Below are 19,759 nucleotides of genomic sequence, written 5' to 3'. Positions count from 1 at the left end.
GCGTGAATAAATCCGTTTGTGTAGTAGAAAATGAGAATTACTGGGATGGCGGGCGGGGGGGTGGGGGTGCGGGCAGACAACAGGAACAGTTAAGCACATCCTTAAGTGCCAATCTTGCTTCTCCAGCACCATCTGGGAGAACGCCTACCATGCTAATGCTAATGCCTACTGATGTCTGAATGCCCAGGTTTTCTGCCTCTTGCAGGGTATGCAGACTAACCCTACTTCCCAGCCTCCCTGCAGGCGGTTGAGACCATGTGACCTAGAGATGGCCCCTGGAATCGGGGCAGAAGGGAGGTGCACCGCTTCGTGGCATGGCCCCTGCAGTCTCCTCTGCATGATGCTCCACTCTCTCCATGCTGCCCCGGGGGGCACGGGTTGAGGGTGGAGGCACGCAGACAGAATGCCTCAGGCTCCAAGATGGCACCACAGAACAGAGACCCCCGCAGCCACCGTGCTGGACAGTGGCCATGTACGGAAGAAATAAGGCTCCTGCGTGTGTGTTTAGCTGCTGAGAGTGAAGGGCTGTTGTTAACAGCACTAATTCAACTCTACTAATATTCTCTAAAACTAGTAAAATCTTAGTCCTCATCTGTATAAAATATACATCAGCAACTATAAATCCTCCAGGAAGTTATGAGAAAAGGAAAGTAAATGTGTTTATTCTGAATAAATAGGTAGATATAGTAGCTCTTAACAGGAAATCTTCATCAAGGGAGCAGAAGTAAGAGCCAAGAATCTGGAGATGAACAGTTACACTATTGGCTCCCAGCCTACGGGTCACAGTCCAGTGAGGCCACGAAATGATTGCACAGGGAGTCAAGCACACCAAGCAAGCACTGTCTGAAAAAAGCAAAAACCGAAACAGAGAATTACACTGCATCGTACTGTGCTCACCCATCCAACCCAGGAAACACTGGGTAAGAACTCGGAATGTAATAGGTACCGTAACAGGGGACAAGCTTTTTCTTAAAGGGTCAGATAGTAAATACTTTAGGCTTTGTAACCCAGACGGTCTCTGTTACAACTGGTCAACCCAGTGGATGTGGCAGCCATAGGCAATATCCAAAGGGATGGATGTGTCCATGCGCCAATAAGATTTATTTCTGTGACCGTGGGCTGGCCATATGCAAATATGTGGGCATGGCTGTGTTCCAATAAAACTGTAACTATGATCGACAAGTCTTAGTTTTCTAAGCCCGAAAGGTTTTAATAAAGATCTCTAAGCTCTTCAATCTCTAAGATCCCTGCCACTCCTACACTATGATTTCAAGGACGTATTTAATAAGGGAAGGCAAAAAAGAAATAAAGTTTAGAATCATGATTTTTGAGGACTACACGGGAGACAATCTCTCCTTGTCCAATATAAATATAAAACAAGATTTTAAAAATTAATCAATGTGAATATCTCATTTGAATAGTTATTCTACATTATTAATTAATATATCATTCTTTAAATTATACAGAAGGATTCCCACAGAGGGTAGTGATATCAAATTGTTATGGCCCATTAGAGAGGGTACTGGTATTACAAATTGACTCCATTTATTTTTAAATCTAATTTCATATTAATAAAAAGAAGCAATTTAAACTCAAGAATCCCAGGAGCTTCTTTAGAGATGGCCACTGAGGGTTCATGTGTTTGGTTAAATATATGAAAACGTCTAAAGAGGAAGAGTCCCCAGGCACATCAAAGATCTTCCAGATTCAACTCAGTGATGTTAAAATTACAGACTCAAAACGTGGCTTCTTCAAAACACGTGGAAGCTGAGGCAGTGACAATCTAACATAGGGTTTCTCAGCATTGGTGCAGATACCATTCAGAGCCAGGGAATTCTTTGTCGAGCAGGGAGAGGCCGTCCTGCGCCTTGCAGAAGGTTGAGCAGTGTCCCTGGTCTCTACCCACAAGATGTCAGTAGCAGTTTCCCCCTCCAGTGGTGACGACCAGATGTTCCCAGCAGGTAAAACAGCCTCTAGCTGAGAAACACTGGTCCAGAAATTGACTGGAGTTGAAACTCAATTCCCCAAACCCAAATATACAAGAAACAAAGTTAACATTTACCTTAACTTTCGAGAGAATTCTCTACCAATATTGACCAGGTCGTCGGAGACTGAACAGTTTTCAATTTAGAAACCATAGAGAGGCAGGTGGCAAATTGGAACATAGCTTTCAATTTTTCTGCTTATTCCAGCAGTTGTGAGTGAGAAACAGGCTGTGAATTCCTTTCCCTCAGTAACAAAGCAATACAAAAACGGATTTTGTGCTGTTTGCCAAAAGAATGTTAGGCAGACATGGAGGGTAATTGAGCCGCTGTCTCTGTGTTCTTAGAACGGTGCTCAACGCACGTCACCTGGGGCCAACCCACGCACAACCCCAGACGGGCAAATGTGGCCAATTCGTCTTGAAGCCAGCTGCATTTTTATATTTTCCAAAAAGCTTTGTCCTTACAAAATAACTGCTGTGATCAAGGCAGGAAGAAAAGTGAGGCTGAAGAGTCGAATTTGTTACTATGACAAGAAGTAGGAGACACGCCTAATGGTAAAACCCCGCGTCCTCTGTCACTGAGGCTGAAAACGACTGGTTTTCAAGATGTGACGGCTAAATTCCAGCACCTGGTGAGCTGTGAGGAAACTGATCACAGCCTCCGAGTGGGAAGATGCCTTACAAGTGATGTCATGTTAATACTCGATTCTCCAGTCAGGTTTTGTTTCCCTAAATTAAAAGCAATTCTTGGTCTTTCACTGTCATGCGCTAAGGTATGTCCATTTGGAAAACCATCACAAATATTCCAAACAGAGCCATTTTACCTCGAGCCCTATTTATATGTGAATGTTCCTGCGGTGATGCTAAGAGACTTAACCTCAAACAGACAACGTTCCCTCAGAATAACAGTCATCGTGGGCCCCAGCCTAGTCCTTGTTCATATCTTTACTGCTTTAGTGATGTCTCAGATTTATCAGGGAGGAAAAGGGGGGAAGAACTCTGAATTGGGATTCTGTTGATTCCACTTCCAGACTGTGGTCAAGATCAGGCAAGTCAGGCAATCTGTGCTTGAGGTTAGTTTTCTCATCCTAAAGCCACTTCATGAAGGTTCATTTTTCTCATTAGTGGATTTCAGGACGGTTCCACAGAGCCCAACTCCCAAACTTCCCCCTTCTCCTCTCACTAAACAACACACACTGGGATCGCCAAGCCACCGTGTGGGGACCACCTCGGGGTGAGGAGGAGGAAACGGAGAGGTTGCACTAAGGGGTACCCTGCTATGGCCGGAACTGTGCTGCTTCTCTGCATAAACCAGCACGTTGAATGCGGGGGCAGACAGGTGACTGGTACTGGTCCTGGCAAGAAAGGAATGGGCCAGGGTCCGGAATCACCTTTAATGTCCTAGAATCTTCCTGTGGAATGAGAGTATGAGAGTATGCGAGGCACGTTTCCAGATGCCTCTTTCAACAAGCATCCCTCATTGCTCTAGTCTCTGCGTTGCGAGACTTTCCTTCTCTTGAATTTAGGAACAAAAATATGACATTTACCCACACCCTGCTAAGGGTAAGTTTTAGAAAGTTGCAGAGAAAGCATATTATTCAATATTAAGGGGTTAAAGCTTCCACAGACATTTGTCTGGAGTCTACCACCTGCCAGGTAACCTGATCTAATGAGCGACTCTAATCTAATACTGAGGAGACCAGGAAATAAAATGCCCATCACAGCACAGACTGAACTTCAATCTGAGACAACAGATGCTCATCAGAAATAAAGGCTGAGGCTATGAATGCATCGGAGGGCCACCAGCCCAAACAGATTCAGGGTGGGTTACAAGAAGGTGACAGTTACAGTGAGACCCGAGGATTGAAAGTCTTCTAGATGGAGAAGAAGACGGGGTAAAAGTGTTCATGAGAGAGAGGACAGGAATAGACACTGAAGTTGGGGATTAGCCTCTCATCTGGGAAGCTATGCACAGCTGGGCGTTACGGACACCGGGAAGGGCCCCAAGGTGATGGGGAGGAACGCAAACAACTCAAGCCACCCCCAGGAGGTGGACCTGCATCCAGCACAGAGGGCTGAGAGCAAACGAAGCCTTGGCTGGGGTGAAAGAAGGGCTGTCCCTGATTCTCAGTCTGATTGTCTCCTTTTGCAAACTGCTTATCCTCCCTGGTCTCAGTTTCCTCATATTCCCATGTTTAAATAATAATTTTCTATCTCTGAAGAAAGAGAAAAGGAGAAAATTATTAGCCTAACGCATCCAGATTAATTCCTATGGTCCCTGGAGAAAATAATGCTTCTGCAACATAACTGAAGGCAGACACGTCTTAAATGCTCCCTCTCCTCCTGGTCTGTAAGTGCACCGTCCAGCTGGGCGGCGGCAGCCCCACTGAGCCCTCAGATGCACACGTGCTCTGTGAGCGAAGGACACACCCGATTCTGAGGACTAATACAATTAAAAAAGGGATGGAACGTTTCTTACTGAGTTTTTGCGATGGTTGCATGTTAAAATGATGCCTTCTTGGCTATAATGAGTTAAGTAAAATATATTATTAAAAATAATTTCTCCTGTTTCTTTGTACTTGTTTCCATGTGACCACCAGATCGTCTTCAACTACCCACGTGGCTCACAGGGCGTTTTTACTGGGCAGTGTCACTTACAACGCTGGTTACCCTTTCTTTATCAGTGTGCCTAGTCTTCTTTGGTACCCTTGGGAAGAGTCACTTAACTTAAAATAAAACAGTCACAGAAATCAAAAGGACAACTTTACTGGAGACATGTATGAAAAAACAGTCTGTCCTGAGAAATTCCCAGCTCTCTCTCTCTCCACGCTGAGTGATCAGTAGGCTCCCGCGCCCCGTACACAGCCAAGAAACGTGGGAGGAGTAGCGCTGTGTGTACCGAGGGCACCAGCATGTTTGATGTCTGTTGTTGGGGCTGGTTGTCTCCCTGCTCGGCCCCACACCAGCCCACTATGCTCCCCCTTAACAGCAGTGACGGGATTCCATACCTCAGCAAGAACACTTCAATTCCATCAATAACCTCAACCTGATTTCCACTAAAAGGTTGTCATGAGAATGAGAAGCAACAGCGGGAAAACTACAGGGAGTTTCCTTGCCCCTAAAATAACATCATACACACAATAACACAAATGCATCTCCCGATTTTTTATGTCTACTTATCTTGAAATAAAATCAAGAAAAATTGCAAGGAAAGTGCAATGGACTCTCTTAAACATTTCACCTAGATTCCTAGACTATTTCTCATTAACATTTTTGTCACATTTGCTTTATCATTCTTTCTCTTTGTGTGTATGCATGTGTGTATGCATGTAGGTATATGTGTGTATCTATATATAGATAGATAGATAGATAGACACATATAGATACATACACATATAGTAGTTTTAAAAATCATTTCAGAATAAGTTTCAGAAACAATGCCCTTCACCCCTATTATCTCAGAAGGTTTGTCGGAAGAACAAGGACATTCTCCTTCATAAGCACATTACATTTATCAAAATCAGGACATTAATATTAACACATTTCTTATACCTTCTCTACAGACATCAAAATTCTGCCAGTTGTCCTTTATAACACAAAAAAATATTTTCTGTTCCAATGTGCAATTTGGATCGGGTGTTTCATGTAATCACCGAGTCTGTTTTTCTCCTTTGTGATGCGATAGGTCTTCTTTCTTTTTACACCTTTCATGACTCAGTAATTTTTGGAGACTAGAGGTCGGTGTTTTGTAGGATGTCCCTCAGTTTGGGTTTGTGTGATGGTTCCTCATGATGAAGTTGGTTATAACTTTTTGGCCGTAATATGATGAAAATCTTGCTGCAGCCTTGTCAGAGCATCTGATCAGGAAGTTTATACCAGCTCTTTGCCCCATTACTAATGAAACTACTTTTAACTAGTCAGTTAGCATAGTTCTGGCCAAGTTTCTTCATCATCAAGTCACAAGTTTTCCTGTTGTAATTAATATGTATCTTATAGGTAAATACTTTGAGACTCTATATAAATATCTTCATCATCATCAAACTCTCACCCAGAAATTTAGCATCCATTGATTTTTTTTTGGCCTGGATCAGTTTTCAGTGTGATGGTTGCCAAATTAGAATTTTCAAATTAAATCATCCTTCAATATTTATCAGTTGACATTTTAGAGTAAAGGAGACTAGTCCCTTTTGTCTCACCTGTTTATTCATTCATTTACTTTTAAGTCAGTATATACTCATGGATTTTGAGTTTATTCAGTGTGTTATAATCTGACACTATTGCTATTTATTTTAAAAATAGAAGTGTCCCAGATTTCTTCAGTGAGCTCACTTCAAGCTGGATCCTATGTCCTTCGAACCTGCTCTTATTATTTTTGGAATAGTTCCTCAGTTTCTGAAAAAAACAAATCTTCCAAGCTTATCTGGGACTTTTGCTACCCAGGTGCTGGAATCAGCTACTTCTCCAAGAAGCCTTGGTCCCTTTTAGTGGCGATTTAAATTTAGAAACCAAGTACTTGGTTTTAAGTGTGCTCATGGCTATTGGAATGACAATGCTTCTAGACCCTCTCAGCCAAGAGAGCTAGGAAACCAGGAAATCAATGAATATGTACATGGGCATGCGTGCACACACACACACACACCCCTATACATTTCACTTTTTTAGCACACACAATATATCAAATAATATATTATACCATGAGAATCAAAATGGGCATAATCCCTTCTATTGAATGATCTATACATTTTATAAAAGATAATTTTAAAATCAGAGCTTTAAAATGGTATTTTGGTTAAATTGCTGGTCATTCTGATTTCTTATGAATGCCATCAAAATTTTACCAATGATCAACTCATATAAAACCTCAGTTATATACTGCATTGCAGTGGAAAGACAATTAATTGCCCAGTGTGATGAAATGATTACAATAAAAAGCGATTATTTATTGTGATCACTTTTAAAAAACAAAAGCAGTTAATATTTGCTGCAAAATCATTACACCTTATCTTTTGTGCATGCATGCCCTACTTTATTTAATTCCAGCAACAACAGTGTGGGGTTGGTAGTGTTTTGTGGCCGTTTCACAGATGAGGAAACCTGCAATTGCTGGAAGTCATGGAGCTACCTAACAAGTCCAGATCTATTGGTTTCCAAAGTGCTTTATCAGTATATTAGCTTTCCTGGGAGACTGGCTTAATTTAACACGCCAGTAAACAAAACACAGATCTAACATGAGACCCTAGCTCTAAAGTTGTCTGAATGTTCATGATACCAGCATCACAAAGAAAAGAAAATAATATAAACTTCTCTCCAGTCACTTCTTAGAACTCTAGCACGAGGGTGATTAAAGAACTTTTTCCAAACTACACACAGCCAAAGGATCCTGGCATACACCATGGGGAGTTTCAGAGTTTTGGTGAAGAGGGCCATGATCCTCTGCTTCTCCAAGGAGACTCTGGCTATCAGATCCTTCTGAAAGACTGAAAGGGTAAAGTGGGCCTTTGTGGTTCAGATCTGCCACTAAAACAGATACTCTATCCAGGCATAAGGATCTCAGGCTCCTCCTCCAAACCCCCCAAAACAGAAGTAGGTAAAATGCATTTTTATCTATCATCACTAATTCTTTGTTGTATGTGGTTGTTAATCCATATAGTCATACTTATTTAATTATAAATAATGAAGCAGAAACAAAGATGCTTTTCCAAGGGGGTTGATTTTTACAAGCCTATGACAGCTAGATGCATTAAACAACATAATCAATGATTATTCTAACTAGGGGGAAAAGGCCACTCCCTGACATGGAGGAAACGTCCTTTGAATTACCCATCATTTGATGAAGAGTAAATCAGAATGGTACCCCCAAAAAAGGAAGGGAGGCCACACAGTAGGAAGAGAGCCAATTGGGAATTAAAGCAGATGAGGCCTCATATCAAATAGGGTAGCCAAGCATCCTGCAGCCTGATCCGCTGAGGAGAGGAACCCTTGCCCTGACCTGATTTATACCTTCACATACATCTGTCTTCATCCCCTGAAACAGAGAGCTAATTGGAACGGAAAATGAAAGCTTGAGAAAAATAAATTGCACCTACCTGGATCAGAGACAGATCCTCAAGCTGTAACCTGAAGAGGTAGTTTCTACAAAATACAAAAAGAGAGCAGTTTCATTTTTAATAGAGCCAAAAAAACACAGTTTATAAAAATTATGAGAACAAGGGAAAAAAACAAACTTAATGATTTTTGGCTTTCAAAGCATTCTCCTGCTAAGAATGTGTGTAACACAGTTTTGCTTAGAACTCAGAGTTCAAAGAGGCATTCAGTACATTAACAGAAACACACATTTGAGATAGGCAGGAAAACTAAGGAATAAGGGGGTGGTAGGTGACTAAGAGAAGTCTAAATTATTAATCGGCTCTCAATCTGTATGGAATGGACAAAAGGACATGGATATTCGGTTCTGAAATTGAGTTTAGGTTAAGCAAGATGATATGAAACCATTCTTCATGAATTCTTCATTTTTACCCATCAACCTATATTCACCATATTTTATAACTGAAACACCTCCAGGTCTTGAATTCAGCTATGGTCTAAATATGACAGTGATCTCCCTTGCTAGATGGATTCAGTGTGTAATAAGTTTTGAAGTACGAACTTGTCGGTCTGTCATCAAGGATTTCAAAGATTCAGCTCTGGCTGCCCAAGCGTGAAACAGGAAATCAGAGAAAAGGAAATGATCGGTTTTCAACAATGAAGGCGAAGAACAGTAGACACACAACAGAGACCAGCAGAGCACGGGGTAAAAGCGGGCACGGGGTAGGTATCGGTCACATGGTCACCTGAGACTTTGCTGCTGCAGCTTTTAGAAACAATGAATTGGCCTCCAATTTAACTCATGAACGAAGGCCTCCTTAGCTTCCTGCAGAGGAGAAGTTGGTGTGGCAGGAGCAGTACTCTAGGGATGGATGGAGGAGAGTCAGCCTCGGTGTGACAAGGATGGCAGGGAGAAACGGGCATCAGGTGGAAAGCAGACACTAAGACTGCGTGAGTGTGGGGAGGGGTCTCCAAAAAGCTGAAGGTAACGTGATAAGGGGCTGGTCCACAGTCATCGCGATGGCACTGAGAGAATAACATTCTCCCAACACCGGCAAGAAACAAGACTAAATGACTTCCACTCTCTGGGGAGGTGTGTAGATATTGGAAGTGAACACGCTGTCCCAGCAGAAGGGACAAGTGACAGCCAGGTCAGGCCAAGGGCAGCACCCTGAGAGAACCAGGAAACGTCTCTGTGGTGCGGATAGAGACGGGGAGAGCGAGACCACTGGGAGGACTCCAGCCGGGACCGGCTGCTCTCCAGTAGCACGTGTGCGCACTGTCCTGTCGGAGGGAGGAACGGGACCCAGATCATGTTCAGAGTGGTCTCATGAGTCCCCGGCATCGCCCGCTGGGCACTTAGGTTTCTCACAATTTGTGCCCAACTACGGGAACACTGCATCCTGTACTCTGAAAAACACCTCCTCCAACACTATAATGGCCTGTTCACCCTCTTCCTCCACCTCCAGTTTAACCTCTGAAACAACACCAGAAGCATTGCTCCACACAGGGCGCCTCCAACACAAAACCACGGGGGGAAGCTTCCCCTCTCTTCTATCACAGATGAACCACAGCCCTCTCCCCTGAACTGATGAAGGATGCATTTAGGGGGTGGGATGTGGTAGCAGAATATTTCTATTTAGTCCCGCACCACGCAGAAGCAAAGTTTCCAATGGGCGCATCTTCCCGAAGAGGGAGAAACGCGGACTCAGCGCACTTACGGGAAGGTGTTGTCAATCCGCCAAGGTAGGCATCCCTGGAGGCTGGCCAGCCTTTGGAGGGCGGCCAAGCTCTCACCTGACGTGAAACAAACGCCAACAACTCCTCTAAGAGAAGCTGGGAATCTATACACACAGGGACGAATCTTCCATATGAGGGGCTTGCAGGCGACACTGGGTGCCATCACTGGCCATCGCGCACTCAGTGCCTCCGTCCATGAGCATCAGGGCTCCCTACTCTCATGCTGGTTTCATCACCGGCTTCCTGGTTGCAGGAAGCTGCCAGCAGTCACCGCTCCTCCTTCACTACACTATGGGAGGCAGCGTTGCCCAGGAGTTACAAATATTTGTGCAAAGCCCAAAGATCCACCACCAGACAACTCCTGGCAGGAAGCTAGGCACCCTATGCTTCTATCTTTTCACCTGCAAAACGGAGCTGATAGTCATTTTACACCCTGGGGTTGTGGTGAGGTTTAAATCAAAGGAAAACACTTTGAATGGCATCTGACCCATTGTCAGCACTTAATAGTAGTCACGTTTAGGGAGATAATGGAAGATATTAAAATTTCCAGATGGGATGGAATTCTCAGCATATCTTCCATTGCACACAGAAGGGAAGCACATTTCTGGCCTCCAGCAATGGCAGGTTACAGGCACAAGAAAGCTTACTTATTTGTGTTCAGGTGTTGGGGGCATTTGTCAGTAGGGATGGTGGTGGCACTATGGGATTTTTGGAAAGAAGACAACACTGTTATCTTGTCTAGTTCTGGGACCAGGTCATCACACTCTCTCAAACCCACTGGCTCTTTTAAGAAAGACTACTCTCTGATTATAGCAATACTGAGCATTTTTTCATGTGCCTATTGGCCATTTGTATGTCTTCATTGGAAAATTCCTTGTTTAGGTTTTCTGTCCACTTTTGGATTGGGTTGTTTGGTTTTTTTGCTATTCAGTTGTATGAACTGTTTATATATTCTGGAAATTAAGCTTTTGTCAGTCACCATCACTTGCCAATACGTTCTTCCATTCCATAGGTTGTCTTTTTGCTTTGTTTATGGTTTCCTTTGCTGTGCAAAAGCTTGTAAGTTTAATTAGTTCCTGTTTGTTCACTTTTGCTTTTATTTCTATTGCCTGGGTAGGCATGTTGTACACCAGAAATTGACACAAAGTTGTCATCTGACTATACTTCAACTAAAAAAAAACTCTGAAATTTAAAAAAGACTTTTTCTGTAAATATTCATAATAAAAGAACCCATTCATACTGTGCTCACTGAATTACTTGAGAGCTTTGATGATACTGCAAGGCCATCTTTCTCTCCTTTTCTTCTCTCCCGCATCCCTGCCCCACGCACATACACGCACGCAAGCCCACACTACAATATCTGTCTCTGGGAACATTCTAGAAAGGCAGATCTAATACCTTAAGGAAGAGCTGGAAGTGCATTCATGCCACTGAGGAAAGAGGGTGGTAGTGTCCATGATGTTCTGTGGTGCGACAGCCAGGACAGCTAGAGAGAGAAGTGCCAAGTCTTCTCTCTGCTTGGGGAGAGGGTTGCAGGAGGTGTGGAGAGCATCCTCTCACACCCATAGGTCCAATTTTCAGGTGTTTTCCAGCGGGGAAGTGCTATCATCGGCATGTTCATGTCCCCCGAAAAGTCACATGTTGAAATCCTAAACCCCAAAGGTAAAGGTATCAGGAGGTGGGGCCTTTGGCAGGTGACCTGGTCATGAGGGTGGAGCCCTCATGAGTGGGATCAGTGCCCTTATAAAAGAGGCTTCATCCTTCCACCTTGTGAGGTCACAGCAAGAAGTCGCCCATCTCAGCCTAGAAGAGGACTCTCACTAGAACCCAACCAGGCTGGCGCCCTGATCTTGGACTTACACCCCCTAGAACTGTGAGAATTCTGGTGTTTATAAGCTGCCCAGTCTGTGGCATTTCGTCACAGCCATCCAAGTGGACTAAGGCAGGAAGACGTTGATTTACGATGACAAACATGCCACACTGTCAGTCTACATCTCCCCAGCCAAATCTACCTTTGCTGACCACTTCTGCCTCTCCAGTCCCAACAGTCTGTAAAGGCACCCCTCTTTTCCCCAAGTCACTACCAGTGGATTTCAACCTTTTACTCTTCCTTCCCCAGACAACTGAGAACTCTGGTGCCCTCACATCCAACTCATCAGGAATCAATCACGATGGCAGAGGTATTCAACAGGTGAACAGAAGGGGCAGAGAGGAGGGGTGTGCTAACCAGGAAAAATAACCCAGTAATTATGAGATACCACCACCACCATCACTATGCCCAATGCCCTAATGAAGGAAAAGCACCAAAGATTTGAACTTTTCCTTTGTTATCTTCTGGCTTATGAGATGCATGTGGGTGATTTTTAACCTATCCTCAACTGCTTTTGACCTAAAAAAAAAAAAATAGAATCCAAGAATTCTGGAGTGAGGCTGTGTTTTAGAGGGTATATACCTCTCAATTTTCAGATGAGGAAATGTCTGCAAATTAAGAGATGCAGTGTGATTTATCCAAGATTATTAGGATTCAGAGAAAGTCCTATGATTAGAAACAAGACCCCTCAGTTTGGTGTCCTTTATCCCATTGTGCCAAAGGGCCTCACCAATCAGTTATCCAATGTCCCCTTCCTAACATAACTGACACCACACACACACACACACACACACACACAGAGGAATCATTCTTACAGTACAATTATTTCACATCGCCATGTTCATTCACAGGTACCTTTACAAATCATTTTGAGGCAATTCAAATCTTAGCAGTACTAGTGACAAGCTTTTGACTGTGGGTAAGTGATTCTCACCTCTGGGGCTGTGATCTGACTGTGGCATATGTCTCCCCATCAAGGGAACATGTTAATCCTAGGGGTCTGGCTAATTACCTGGTGCCTCCTTTCTCCCTCTTTATTTCACACGAATTCTTCCTAAAATGGCCTACCCATACTTATTTTAAGAGTGCCCAAGTTTCTTCATTTATGAAATGAAAGAGCTAAACTGTACAGTCTGTCAGTATGTTTGACACAAATTCCTAAAAGACTGCGACCCTTTTTAGAGACATGAAATGAGCAACAGAGTTGGGTAAACACACTGCCATCTTATGAAATAATTGTTATCATGATATATTTCAATAAATTCCTGACTAATACTTTTCAAGTGTTTTTATTTTTTGCAACTGAGTACCGTATTTCAATCATCTTAAATGAAATCTCAGCATACAAAAGATGTAAGAAAATGCATTCGATAATTATACTTACAGGTAATATTTGTTAATCATTAAGTCAGTAGATTAAGCTGATTTGAAAGTTTTGAAACTTGCCTTATTGGAACCATGTATAATCTTGCATAGCCTCCATGTCTATTTAAGGTCTAGTTTTCTGTTGGTTCGTTGGTTACATTTTTGTTGCTGTTTTTTTCATTTGTTTGATTTTGGAGACAAAGCGTTGGTAAATTCTTTCGAATATTTGTTTAATACATGACCATGTTGACACAAACCCCAAGTGGGCAATTCAATGCCTTGCTGGAATTTTCCATATTAGAAATATTTAATATCACACATTCTAGTATTCACTTTCTCTCTCACAATTTTCAACAATTTAAAAAATTGTAAAAAATGAAATATAAATGAAAAATGTATGTAATTCCCTAATCACATGTCTGGAACCTACGAATCTAACAAAACACAGTGTAGCTTCTACTATTCTCAAAATCTTTTCATCAATCTATTTGGTTTCAAATACAACTCCAAGTATATTTTTGCTGTTGGAAAAATTCCAATCCAGCTAGCAACACGAGGGACCAGAAATCTCCCAAGACAGCTTGATTCATCACAGTTTAGGTCAATGACCTATGAAGTTAAAGGTTACAAAAAGAAAGAAAATCTTCTAAAGGGAATAAAAAAATGTATATTCCCAGATGTTGGGTCACTCACACACTAAAGCAAGATCTATGGTCCCCGGCAAGTGGCTGTCCTCCAGGGCATTACAGAAGAGGCAACCACTTTATCTTGCAATTGTGAGCACACAGAGGAGAGAAAACAACGTATGTGAGGTTCACGAGAAAGGCTACCAACGTTTCCAACAAGAAGGAGTGATGCTTCTGACTTCCAGCCAAGAGGGAATGCTAACCAAATGTTTCATATAGGGTCAGTTTCTCTAGCAGGGCGATGCTTTGAGCAACTCAAAGCATTTAAGTGGTCTCATTAATCTTTGTAACACCCCTAGATGTAAATAGCCGGTAATAAGGAATATTGCCATTCTTCGGGGAGAGAGGCAGTGGGACAGGAGGTTAAGAGACTGGCTTCTTGAGTATATTAGTTGTGTGGCTCAGGGGAGTTGATCTATACTGCCACTTTCCCCTTTCATTACAGAAGTACAAAGCAAGAGTTTAACCATGCTGCAAAGGTTCAATTTTATGGCCACAGTCAATGAAAGTATGGGATTTTCTTCCCCTGGTATGGACCTACTCTCTTTCAAATGCCTTGGAATAAAATTTGACATTGCACATGCAAAATGTAGTAACCATGTTATTTAAGGAGTAATATATGAGGAAGACACAGATCAAATAAACTGAATAATTCAAATCACAAAGCCATTAAATCTGGCAGACACAAACTGACAGTTCTGAAGCCCATTTATCCTTTCCCCACTAGACATCTGCGTGTGTCTTCTCCCTCTTCACCAGAGTGTATTTCTCTTTGACTAGAAACTCGAATAACTCCTTCTTGCACCCCATCACCTCCCCCAGCGGCCTATTAGCCACAAATCACTAAGCACAACAATATATTCTCTGAGGGAGCCATGAGGGCCTTAATAGACAAAGTTCATTCGCGTCTTCATGCAAAGTAATAAAATTCAGCCAGCATTAAAGAAAAGGCTGCGCCATCATGAGCATATTAAGTAAATGATTCATTTTATCTAGAGACACTATAAAACTTAACTCTGACCTCCATTAATTATGAAAGACACAGGTGTTTTAAAATGACATTCTCTTAGAATAACTCAATTGGTCTCTGATGACTCTAGCTATAAAATCAAAGAAAAAGATTCCAAGATCTTACTGAACACGGATGTCAGAGGCTTGCTTATAACCAAGGAGCAGGAGATTGAACAATTCAGGAAGATAGCCTTGCACTTTGCACAGAGAAAACGGAGACAAGAAAATCAAGTAAATCTAGGGAAAACGTTTTAGACAGAGGTGACAGAAACTTACATTTTTTGGCTGTGTAATAAAAGTTTAGATCACCACTGCTCATGAAGCAATCTGAATACAAAACCTACTGCACATAAACTGTCACCATTTGGGCACATCTGAGAATAAAGCCAGCCCCACCTGCACCCGTGCCAGCCATCCGCTCCGTGGTCTCTACTTGCTGCGCAAGTCTGTCCTAACTGTCGTCAGTATCCCACTGGCACAGAGCTCGACACCGCGACTTCCTACAGGACACCCGAAGCTTCAATTGCATTGACGACTTAAAGATTAAAATACAAATTGGTGACTTTGAAGCAAAGGAAAAGTAATAACTATATCCTTTACAGCACAAAATGGTTTTCTAAAAATTATTTTAATTATTTACGTGTAAATATTTAATGCCTCAGTCATCTCAACAACTTTATAAAGATTTAATTTCATCACATAACCAATTCAGGTAGTTCACCAACCTCTCCATAATTGCTTTTCCTAAGACATTCATTATGCTGATTGATTCTAAACAAAATCTAGGAATCTTTGTTTTTTGTATTATTATAATCATTCCAAAAATGTCTCTTTATTGTGTTTTTTCCATAAGGTTTTTGGGAGTTTAATTAAGGTTTAGTATTACCAAGCTTTTTTAAATATGTAGCACTGTATTTAAATATCAAGATCACATTTAGATCACGTTTTGAATGTTTTCTTTGCTAATATATTTTTAAACTTGGTGACGAATGCAGAATACGGTCATATTATGAGCTACCTCCTCAGAATTTTTCCGACCCCCCTCAACAATGATAAACGTCTGTACTTTGGGCTAGAAAACATCTAAAATAATTCTGACTTTATTACATTGTTATTAGCACGTATGTCCAGTACGCATTCTCCCCACATCGCACTGGCTTATTTCATCGTCCATCCCAAAGAAATAAGTCTCAAAGAACACATCAAAATCAAAATCGAACCATTTTAATAGCACTTTTGTAACTTTAAATACCACAATTAAAAGGCACAGAAGTAGATAAATAACCTCTTACTATTTCACAAGTAGGACAAAACAACAGAAATGGATTTTTAGTGGGTTGCAATGATTAAGACCAATGTTGTTTGTAAATTTCAGAGATTTGAAATCAGGAAAACCTTTTCCCATAAGCATATTTAGGGACAAAGTTATTAATCGATACTGTCAATAATCACACTGATAATTAATTTTCATTATGTTCTAAATATTATATGCAAATCTCTAAGTGCTTTGAGGATTACAGATAATGACTTACTGCTCTCAATTTAACTCATGACTTCTGCTTTTCCTGGTCCATTGGGTATTTGGTTTGTTATTTTCCATTTTTTAGTTAATAGAGATCATTTTTCATTTGAAAAAAATACCAGTTGAATTACTTTATGATTCTATTAACCTATGCTTTCCTAGGAATATTCCCCCTTCAGATTATCTCCATATACAGTGATCGTTCTGGGCTGTCTTCAGAGTTAGCAAAATCTGAGGTTATGTTTCATGTATCTTCAAGTAATCAAGATTTACAGCTCATTTCCCAAATGCTCAGTCCCAGATGATGGCATCACAACAAGACAGACTTCAAATCTTGCTCCCAAATCTCATCTTCGACACTTGCCCTCAGCCAGCAGTTGTGATTCTCTATCAGTCACTGTCAAACCCAAATCTGAAACGTCTCAAATCTGATTTATCTCCATTTCCACCATCACTGCCTGACTTTAAGTTCTCTCTACCTGATCCGCAGCCCCCAGCTGCCATCCCTACCCCCAAACTCTCTGGACTCCAGCACATTCTGCACACAGTATGGTCGAAGTAGCTTCCTAAAGCAAATCTGAGCATGGAAATACGTGGCCTTAGAAATCTCCTGAGCACCTAACGTCTTTAGCAGAGATTCTCAAACTGGCCAGGCCAGTGGATGACCAGAGGCTTGATTAAACCAAAGATTCCAACATTACTTTCAGAAAGTCTAATTCAAACGATCTGAGGGAAGGCTGGCCCTTGGCATTTCTTGAAAGGTTTCTCAGACCATGCTCATGGCTGCTGGAATTGGCAACACTGGTCTAGAGGATTAAACCCAAGCTCTTCTTTAGGTAACTAAAGCTTCAGCCTCACCTACAATTACCCCTCCTCTCGGTCACTAACAGGTCCAGTCAAGATGAACTCTTTCCTACCTCACCAGGATCTCTAGCCTCCCTGTTTTCTGGTCTTTCTGCCAGTAAGACTCTCCCACCTGCCAGACCCCCGATGCCTCTCCAAGACCCGGCTGAAAGAGCACCTTCTTAGTGTGTCCTTTTCATCCACAAGGTCCATCACCTTTCTTTACTCTTGGTGTTTCCTGGGCCCTTTCTTTAGGCCTCCCTGGAGAACTTAATTGCTTCTGTCCCTCACACCCAGGGGGCCAGGAGTCAGGAAACTTTTTCATGATCTAAATAATAATACTTCACCTTTGTGGTCTCTGTTGGAACCACTCACCTCTGCAGTTAAACCAGGAAAGCAGCCATAGGGAAAATGCAAATGAACGAGTGTGGCTGTGTTCCAATTAAACTTTATTTACAAAATCAGGAGGCCAACCTTTGCACTAGGCTGTCAAGCCTTTATCAGGTAGAGACTCTGCTGCATCTTCACTTCCCCAAGCCTAAGCTACTTCCTGGCATGAAACAGCTTCGATCAGTCTTTGAGGAAAGAGTCGTGAAAGAGCAACTACACGAACTAATGAATTCTGATGGCCCCTCTGTGGGTCTGGCTGGGAAAAAAGTTCTCCGCACTCAGAACCTGCAGCGCACACACTCAAAGTAAAGAGGCTGGTGAATTTTGGTCGCACTCCTTTGTTGACTCGCTGATGGAATACGGGGAAAGGGCAAGCTCTATGTGTATTTATAACTAAGTAAGTATTCTCGTAGACTTGTTTTCTCCCCACCTCCAGCAGAGACACAAATGCAGAGATTACTTTGCTTTTTGTAACAGCAAAAGAAACACAATGGTTGGAAGTCTTAAAGCTCACACTCTGGGACCACCTTCCAGCCCACTGGATCAGCGCAGCTGGAAGGAGGGGCAGAGGCAGCTTAATGCTAATGAACACCCCACCCCCCACTGCCACCATGATACTTAGGTGCACTGACTGATGTGTGCTAAATATTCTACAAAAGGTAATAAAGCAGGAAGACAAAGGATGGATATATTTTTTTAAACACAGATTAGGATAATGAATTAAACAGGCCTATTGGAAGAAAGGCAGAAAAAGAAGAAGATAAACAAAGGGACTCTTAAGAAGAAAACACACCTATAAATCAAGAGCCAACAGGGAGAAGGAAATCGGTAAACCTGTACCAAAAAGTACAGGTTTAAAAAGGTTCCAGGTAGCCTGGGGTAAAAACGAAGAGCAGGAATGAGAGCGCCATCCTTCCTTCCATCACCAGCTGCTTTTCCCAAGTCATAATTAATATAAATACAACGCCAGCACCATCATTACCCGGATTTCTCTTCACGATGGGGGTTTACTGCTTTTTGGATTCACTCTTAATTGCTGATTTCATTCCACTCAGCATGAGTTACCTTTAATTGTACAAACTTGACTAAACTGTGTCCTTTGGAAAATGGAAAGAAGTTGTGGCTACTGGAAGCAGAATTACTGATCTCATAGAAATCTCCAGTTTCCTTTTAATTATAGACTGCTTCCAACAGATTAGTTCTAAGGTAAAACCTTAAAATAAAAACAGGAATTATAACCACCAAAAAAAAAAAGAGAGAATTATATCAGTTAATTTTAGAAGGTGATACTCATATGAACCAATGGCAAAGTCACTTTGAAAGGAGGGACTTACACTAATTAAATAGAAGCCTGCCCATTCATTCAGTGTGATCTCATGGGAATATATGTTGGAATTATTAAAGCAAATTCAGTGCCAGCATAACCAAAAGCAAGGTAATTTTTTTCCTTTTTATCTTTATTTTTGTAGATACAAACCATGGGCAAAACAATAGTTTAAATAATACCCTAAAATTTTTCAAGACCAGTTTGCTGTGACTGCTGCAAAGACCAAGCTCTGCCTTGAAAGCACTCGGTTTTAGTTTCTTTTTTTAGAAGTAAACATGCTGATTAGAAATCTACACTATTTGTCATACAGACAGAGATACAGGAGTATCTTCCAATATACAGAAATGGCCCACTGACTGTAAGGGCATGGTCCATACAAGGCACACGGCTCTGGGCTGGTACTCACATTGGGTCAGGTGTCCAGGCAGCCCACGCAGCCCCATTACACTCTCAATTGGTATCTTCATAGAGTTCCCCTTTAGGGGTGTAATTTTAATAGCGCTAAAATTTGAAATTTCCAAAGGCATACATAGATCCTATATTTTTCATCAATTATGATTTTTATCTGACCCAATTATTGGGTCTTTGAGCTTCAGTGCCATCACTTGAGTCATCAGCAGATGGGTGGACCTCCTGGACTGTGTGAGAGCTTACAGGTGAGTGTACTTACTACAATATCACAGGTGGCAAGACTATGCTCTTCAATTATATGTTTATATGACACCGAAGCTTGTTAGAGAGGAGTAAGATGATCAGAAATCGAGTTACAGGAAGAAGAGAAATGAAAGCCCAAGAGATAAACAGAAAAGCTGGAAGGAACTCACATTCTGTTTGATGAGAAGCTCTTTTTTTCATGACTACTGTATGGATTTATGCTTCACAAAAATAGGGCTAATGGGTAAATGCCTTGATTATTGTCAGACGTCACTCTGTGTGT

The 19,759-nt window shown here is 41.8% G+C and overlaps 1 protein-coding gene across 7 annotated transcripts in view; it reads right to left on the bottom strand.

The window, feature by feature from the left end:
• SEMA5A (semaphorin 5A) overlaps positions 1 to 19,759 on the bottom strand; it is a 449,868-nt gene that overhangs the window by 226,924 nt on the left and 203,185 nt on the right. For all 7 annotated transcript variants that reach the window (XM_072958863.1, XM_072958862.1, XM_072958865.1 and 4 more), the window contains one exon: positions 8,071 to 8,116. In XM_072958863.1, coding sequence (XP_072814964.1) covers positions 8,071 to 8,116 — 46 coding nt within the window. The remainder of the gene's footprint in view (positions 1 to 8,070; positions 8,117 to 19,759) is intronic.

Source organism: Vicugna pacos, chromosome 3, assembly GCF_048564905.1.
Source record: "Vicugna pacos chromosome 3, VicPac4, whole genome shotgun sequence".
Taxonomy (NCBI): domain Eukaryota; kingdom Metazoa; phylum Chordata; class Mammalia; order Artiodactyla; family Camelidae; genus Vicugna; species Vicugna pacos.
This window is presented reverse-complemented; position numbering and strand designations above follow the sequence as displayed.